At 41.1% G+C, this 7,338-nt stretch overlaps 1 protein-coding gene across 2 annotated transcripts; it reads right to left on the bottom strand.

Moving 5' to 3' along the window:
• Positions 1-1,034: 1,034 nt before the first annotated feature.
• On the bottom strand, positions 1,035-6,829 carry clrn1 (clarin 1). 2 transcript variants are annotated; one of them, XM_088012157.1, is made up of 4 exons: positions 6,340-6,829; positions 3,738-3,917; positions 1,891-1,893; positions 1,035-1,571 (listed from the first exon to the last, which is right to left on the bottom strand). In XM_088012157.1, exons 1-4 carry the CDS (start codon positions 6,590-6,592, stop codon positions 1,306-1,308), a joined length of 702 nt encoding a protein of 233 aa, XP_087868283.1. In that variant the 5' UTR covers positions 6,593-6,829; the 3' UTR covers positions 1,035-1,305. The 2 variants fall into 2 exon arrangements, with proteins under 2 accessions (XP_087868283.1, XP_014836517.2); XM_014981031.2 differs by lacking the exon at positions 1,891-1,893.
• Positions 6,830-7,338: the final 509 nt, after the last annotated feature.

The raw sequence follows: 7,338 nt of genomic DNA on the forward strand, positions 1-7,338 counted from the left end.
TAATCAACCAATCAGAGATCGATCTGCTCAGGTAGATCAGGATCTTACCTGAGCTCTGCCGCCTCCTCGGTTCCTTCCGTCACTTATTTTCTTTAAGAAGCAAACAAATCTATTTATTCGTAATCAGGACGTCCTGCTGATCAGCAGCACCAGGACAGCAGAGACTGGCTGGACCGACTCTGACTGGTGCTGCACCAGTTGGGTTTGAATCCGTCCAGATTCTGGAGAACTTTCATCTTCCTGATTCTTGGATCAGAGGGGGTCCCTCTGCGTCTCGGTCTGCCGTCACTCGGATGAAATCCTGGCCTTTAATTGGCCGTCCCGCTGAGAGACGCAATTAAAGAACCGGACACCAACCCCCCCACAGAACCGGGAGGATCCGGGCCGTCAGACCCGATTGTTCGATTCTCTCTGGTCTGTCAACGCGTCTTCGTCTGGAGATGGACGCTCAGGTTTGGTGTCACTGCAGGGGACGGACGGGTCAAAGAAAAGAACCAGCAGGGTCCTTCAGAGCCCGCTCCGGTCCAACTCCCTCAGACGGCAGAACGGTTCGGCCCGGTAGGAGCAACGGATCAATACCCGATCCCTGCTGATCAGTTGATCAACAGAACCTTTGGTTTTAGTGAGAGCAGGAGGTTCTGAGGTTCTACTGGGAGGTGAACCTGGATCCAAATGCTTCAATCAATTAACTGCACTGCAAAAACACCAAATCTTACCAAGAATGTTTTATCGCGTTTCTAGTGAAAATGTCTCAGTACACTGAGAAATTAGTTTATTTTAAGTCAATTATTACTTATTGATTAGAAAATTATAGTTCCATTGCAAGATTATTGCACTTTTTTCACAAAGGGCATCATACGGTTACCTAGCAACCCCAGCCACGCCAAGCTGGTTACCTAGCAACAAAATCCCAGTTCCACCAGCAGATTTTTCCACTTAAAATGGGAAAAATGTCGACGTTGTAAGTGAAATATCATCTTTTACAAACATCAATATTAAAGAATTATTGGCTTAAAACAAGGACAGCAGAGACTGGCTGGCTTGATGAAATGTTACTTTTCTTTTTGTCTTAGTTCATCTGTACTAAAGTATTTACTACAAACTAAACAAAAATATTTGGTGTTTTTGCAGTGCAGAATCGATAAATCCAGAGAGAAACAACAGATTCAGTCAGAACGAGTTTATTTTCCTCTAAAAAAAGTTATAAACAGAATTTATAAAGAATCAGTCGGATCATCAAGATTCAACCCAATCATTCAGGTTCTGATCAATAATCAATGATGATCCGGGTCAACAGTGAGTCCATCAGTACATGAGGTCGGCCGCGCCGCCGCTCAGCTCCACGTCTTTCTTCCCCTGGAACGGGAACTGGATCCCTGTGAGCCGGATCAGAACCAGGTTGAGTCCGTGGAGGATGAGGATGAGGAAGAAGATCCAGAAGCAGCGGTCGTAGCGCTCCGAGTGCGTCTGGAAAACAAAGTTCTCCTCCCTGAAGTTGGAGATGAGCTCAGAGAGGCGGTGGATCTTCACCTCAGAGGCAAACAGGATCAGAACCAGGCAGCTGGTCGCACCTGCAGGACCAACACAGGCAGCTGTTCAGAACCAGAACCAGAACTGGTCTGAGGCAGGATCTGGAGAAGTCAAAATCAGTTTGATGTTTCTGGCTGGAGATGCACTGATATGAAGCTTTGGGCCGATACCGGCATCCGATACTAATACTTTGGTTACTGATATCATATTATTTGTTTTTTGTTCCTTTCAACACTGTAAAAAATCAAACAGGTTATTAATTTTCTTCTCTGCTTCAGTTAAACTCTGATCACCAAACAAAAACCACAACCAACCTCCTCCAGAAACAAACGGCAACTGAATGTTGATGCTGATATTGACCTGCTGCTTGTCAGGTCACGCTCCTCAGAAAGCGACCCTGTCCGCCATGATGGACGTCAAAACAATCTATAACTAATTCCTGTAAAGCCAGTCAAAACAGGCAGTTCATTGGCTAGTTTTGCTTTGATTTAGTTGATTTAATGTATAAATGGCCATCGGCTGCATAAACAGACAAGGATGCAAAAAAACTTGTCATTTTATCATAGATTTTTTGATGACGAAAGAAGATGGCGATCGATAGCAGCCATCAATCAGCAAACACTTTTTACAAAGTAAAGAGATAAACGTTCATCTACTTCATAAATAAGGTTAGAAAGATGCAAAGGGAGAAGGGATGGGTCGGTTTGAGCTGGTGTCCAAAAACAAGCTAGCTCAACCTGAACCAGTAGAATCCATGGCTAAACTGGGAAAAGAATCGCAGTCACAGTACCAGTTCAATACCCTCACTTCCTACGTCTGCTGTGGCGCCTCAATACGATGTTGAACCGCATGTTAATGCCAACCGCATGGTCGGCATTAACATGGCTGAATTTAGCGTTAGCTTTAGCTAAATGCCATGTTGGTTTAATGTGTTAGTTAGCGTGTCCAACCGATGTAGAACCTCATCAACACCAGGCTTTAATATCTGATGGTTCTCAGTTACTGAGAACTTTAGAGACGTCTGGACCAATCGGAGGACAGTCCTCCCCTCTAAGCCCCGCCCCCAGCCCTGTTTCCTGCCTCCTTTGTTCTGATCCGTCTCCTGCTTGCAGCTCCGGTTCTGTAATTGCTGCTGTTATCGTCCTCAGACCGACTGATCCATAATTAATCACTGAAGGCTTGATTAGAGCATCTGGAGGAGGCAGTTTGGTTCAGTTTGCTCCTCCGGCGTTCACCCCCTTACAGAGGCTTTCATTATTAGTTCATTTGTTTAGCAAAAAAAGGAAACGGGCCCAAACTAAAGACATTCAAAAACAGATGATAAGTAGATTATAAACTCCTTCTGTCACAAAGTCGTTTCTAAGGTTTTGAGACTTTGAGCTGCAGTTAGAACCATCACAGCAGGACGATGATCCAAAGCACAGATCGCCTCTGAACCCCTCAAAAAACCGAAGTGGACTTTTAGAAGTGGCTCAGTCAAAGTCCAAACATTGGTGTAGCATTAAGTAGGTGGTTCAGTTCAGGAAAATATCCAATGGGGCTAAAATAAAACAAAACTCCCCAAGGATTTTTAAAAATGACTCATTTCTGGTCTTTACAAACAACTGATGGTTGAACCAGTTTTTGGGTTTAGGGAAGAATTTTCCAGTAAATACATTTACTGGAAAACGATTACAGGGATTAGTTCTTTTTTCTAAACTTTCCAAAAAAATTATTTACATGATTTATGATTTAATAAGGGAGGCCAATTCTTTTTATTATTATTATTATTATTATTATTATTATTATAGTGTTATTAGACAGATTTTGTTGACATTTAACTATACATTTAAAATGCACATACTGAGCAAAATTTTGTTGCAGTTTCCAATAATTATGAAATAAATGCATAATTAAATAAGAAGTCTCAATATAAATAATAGGTAAATACTGTTAATTTTAAAAATAATTTTAAAAATGAATTTTCTTTATTTTTCTATTTAGTGTTTTGTTCTTCCTTCCTGTGTGGCCCCGGAGCCTCGTCGGTCCCTTAACAATGAAATCCTCATTCAATCCTGAATATTTACATTTCCTCAGGAAAATGGTCTGATACAAACATATGTTTGAAAAAAATGTAATTACTGTTGTTGATTTAATTATTTAATGGAATGGACCCAAAATAAACCGGTTGCTGTTCTGCTGTTGGTGGAGCAGTGAGTGGGCCTCACAGCAGACGCAGGTCCACAGGTAAAGTCCCATGGGGCCTTGCAGCGTCTCGTAGGGCCGGCCGAAGGCGTTGAAGAAGAAGAAGCCGGAGGCCACGGAGGAGAAGAGGACCACGACGCTGCAGAAGAAGACGATGGTGACGTGGAGGCCGACCGGGATCCCACCCAGCAGGTCTGGGAAGACTGGAGGAGGAGACAATTATTCACATCCCAACATGGTAACACAGTATGAATTCATTAAAAATACTTTATTTATCCCAAAGGGAAGTAAATGTCATGACATTCAGGTTTCTTCAGAGTCATTGTAGATGTTAGTTCAGCGTGTCAAACTGAAGGTGCGGGGGCCAAATCCGGCACGCCAAAGCTGTTTATCCTTCCAGTGCAGACATCCTCATCCTCCTACTCTCCAGTGATGCATTTCCTCCACTTGTCTCCAGCTTAACTTTGTTTGTCTCTGTTTTCTATATTTTTCTACACCTGGTTACAAATTCACAGAACTGGAACAATCGGCTGAGTTTTTTTAAATTCTCGCCTAAAAACTAAATATCAACAATACTCAATGGACACAGAAGCTCCGTGTTAAAAGACCAGAATGATTAATTCTGTAAATAGTGTAGATGATGCTGAAACAGTTAATCGTGATTCATTGATTATTGAAATAATCAACTTATTTTGTAGTTGATTACCTGGAGAACTGAGACTCAAAAAAGGCCAATAGCTGAGAGAACAACAGTCAGAGCCGTAAAACCAAAACTGTACAAAAAATATAAACATTTTGCATTTTAGATGAAAAAAAAATCTTTGTAAATCTATGTGGCAGTTTTAGCTTCAAATTCTGTAAATAAAATATTATATCAAGCACCTTTTTTATTCAGCTATAAATCAGTTGATCCATAAATAACCAGCAGATCAGCCCAACATGCTCAACCTAACAGGTTAACTTTTCACATGCTGATGTTTTTTTTGCTGCGTAGAAATGATCAAATTATATTTATGAAAATAGAGCTGTTATTATATTTCATGGAATAAAATGTTTATTTTCTTTTTTTTTAAATTAATTGGATAATTTTAGTTAAATTGAGTCTCTAGAGAAAATGGCAGCTTTTTATCTATTAATTTACTACAAGAAATGAGTCATTAGTTGCGGCCCTGATTTTAATTGTTTTGAGAAAACTCCGATGATGACGTCATATTCGTGGGCGCTCGTGATCCCGCTGTTCGTCCTTCTGGACCGGTGACTGTCCTCATTACTGTCAGAGCGGTTCCGATCCGGCCCACTCAGCTGGAAAGCGTGTTAGTGACGGGTGGTCGCTCCATTAACTGGGACCAGTAGCCGCTCTGTTCTGGTCCAGTCTGGAGGAGAACAACATCATGTTCCACAGAACCGGTCCGGATTCAGGTTCTGCTTAATTCAGAGACAATAAGTTAATGTTTTCTGCCTCAGCAGAACCAGAACCAGAACTCTGCAGAACCAAACAAGAGGAGCGGAAACCAGAATGTTTCAGTGACGGTGAAACTTCAATCTGGGTCAGAACCACATGAAACACTGAACATTTTAATAAAACTGGTTTTGGTGGAACTTCACATCTCGCTGGTTAAATCCATTTTATGTTCTGCGTCTTAGCGCCACCTTGTGGTCGGAACCGGCGGAGCAGTTCGGGTGTTTCGGTCCAGTTTCTGAACTTCAGTTTGGAGAAAAAAACTCCAGGGAATCTGTTGATCCTCTGGATGATTTTATTTCCTGTAAAATTACGCAGTCAGAAATGAAGAGCAATAATTCAAGTTATTTAGCTTAATAAGAAAATAAATGGATTCGTTGTTCATGTTTTCACCACGTTATTATTGGTTTATAACAGTTTTAAACAATGTTTAAAATTACCAAGTTAAATATTTAGGTAACTAAAAATTTAGTTAGCAAGCCAGTTTGGACTTAGGACGTTTGGAAATAAATATTAAAATTGAAGCTAAATCATATTTAAGTAACAAACTAAACATTTAGTTTTAACTAAATATGCACATTGCAACCTAAATATTTGGTTATCTAATTAAATAACTAGATTCAATTTGAATATTTTATTTTATTTTGCAAGTAAATTTGGATTTAAATACTTCAGTTGAAGCTGAATATTTAGCTTTAAGTTAATTATTTTAACATGTTCAATTTAATTTAACCAAAAATTTAGTTTGAAACTAAATATTCAAATTCAAGTTAAATAATTTGCCTTAACTAAATACTTATTTTAGAACCAAATATTTAGATTAGACTAACTTTAAAATAAGTCTAAATATTTAGTTGGAGATAAAATGTCTAGTTTGGAACTGAATATTAGTGATTTAGTCTGAAACTGTGTGAAATTTAAAAATTAATAATTGTAAAAGTGCGACTTTGAGAAATTAACCCATTTTTCTTATAACAGACTAAATAATCCAGATTATTGCTGTTTATTTTTGACTGTAACTTTACAAACGGAACTCCTTAATTTTCATGTTAGAATCAACATTGGTGCTTATTTTATAAAACCTGGGATCCAAGTTTCTGTTAAGTTCTTTACACCATCTAAACGGACCCTCCGGTTCCGACCCGTGGGCCCCCGGTAGGACTCACATGAGAACCGGGACGGTCTGCCCCCCAGGCCGCACTGCTTCACCCTCTCCCCGTGGAACAGCCCGTAGCTCAGCTCCCCCAGAAACTGGTCCAGTTCGGCTCCGGTGGCGTTGACGAGCTCGGCTCCGGTTCGGCAGAGCACGACCCCGCGGAGCCAGTAGGGCAGCCCGGTGACGACGGCAGCCGAGAGGGCGCAGCAGAGGCTCAGGAGGCCCGCGGAGCAGAACAGAACCTGCTTCTGTCGGTTCGGCATGGTGATGTCGGAGGAAGAGGAGGAAGAGGAGGGGTCCAGATCAGGGTGGGGGGGACTCCATCAACCCGAACTGAACCGCAGGGACCAACAGCGCCCAGGACTATCCCGACAGAACCGGTAGTCCATCAGAACTTTAACGGGACCAGATCGGATGACACCTCCTCTCCGCCGTCACCATGGCAACAGGGGGTCCAATTACCTCCGGAGCGGCGGAGGGGTCAGAGCTGTCCCGTAAAGTCTGACAGATGGCTCACTGTCCCGGTCCTGACCTTATACGGATTTCCGCTCTTTCAGCCTCATCAGAACCGAACTTTGGACCGCTGGTTGTATGGAGCCTTCAGGAATCTGGTTCCGATTAGTGAACCTTTTATAATGATGATGATGATGATGATGGGAACTGTAACCAGTGGCGCAAAAAGTGAGTATTAACGATATGCGATACATGGGGGCGCCGAGAGGGGGCGCCAGAACATTTGTTTTCTGTATTTAACGGCTGTTTGCGGTTTGAAGAGATTTAGATTATTTTATCTCATTGTCAATATCATCCTATAAACTGACACATTTACATAAAATGCATCATCCTGTTTTTTTAAAAAGTTTTTTACGTTGTTTTGTTTTCTCTCTTTATAAATTTTTAATATTGTTTTAAAAGTTTTTATTCACTTTCTGCACAAGTTTTAAAATATTGTTCTGATCAATTCATACAGTTTCAATTAGATTGTATAAATGTTCAGTTTGTGTGATCT

This window comes from Poecilia mexicana, unplaced genomic scaffold (assembly GCF_051168715.1).
Source record: "Poecilia mexicana isolate PSO_F unplaced genomic scaffold, ASM5116871v1 scaffold_13, whole genome shotgun sequence".
Lineage (NCBI taxonomy): Eukaryota > Metazoa > Chordata > Actinopteri > Cyprinodontiformes > Poeciliidae > Poecilia > Poecilia mexicana.

What these genes read in the sequence shown, in the direction of transcription:
- clrn1 (XM_088012157.1), bottom strand. Translation starts at nt 6,592, where the DNA reads ATGCCGAACCGACAGAAGCAGGTTCTGTTCTGCTCCGCGGGCCTCCTG. An exon ending in CAGACCGTCCCGGTTCTCAT is followed by an intron (nt 3,918 to 6,339) that starts GTGAGTCCTACC and finishes CTCCTCCTCCAG; the next exon opens with TCTTCCCAGACCTGCTGGGT.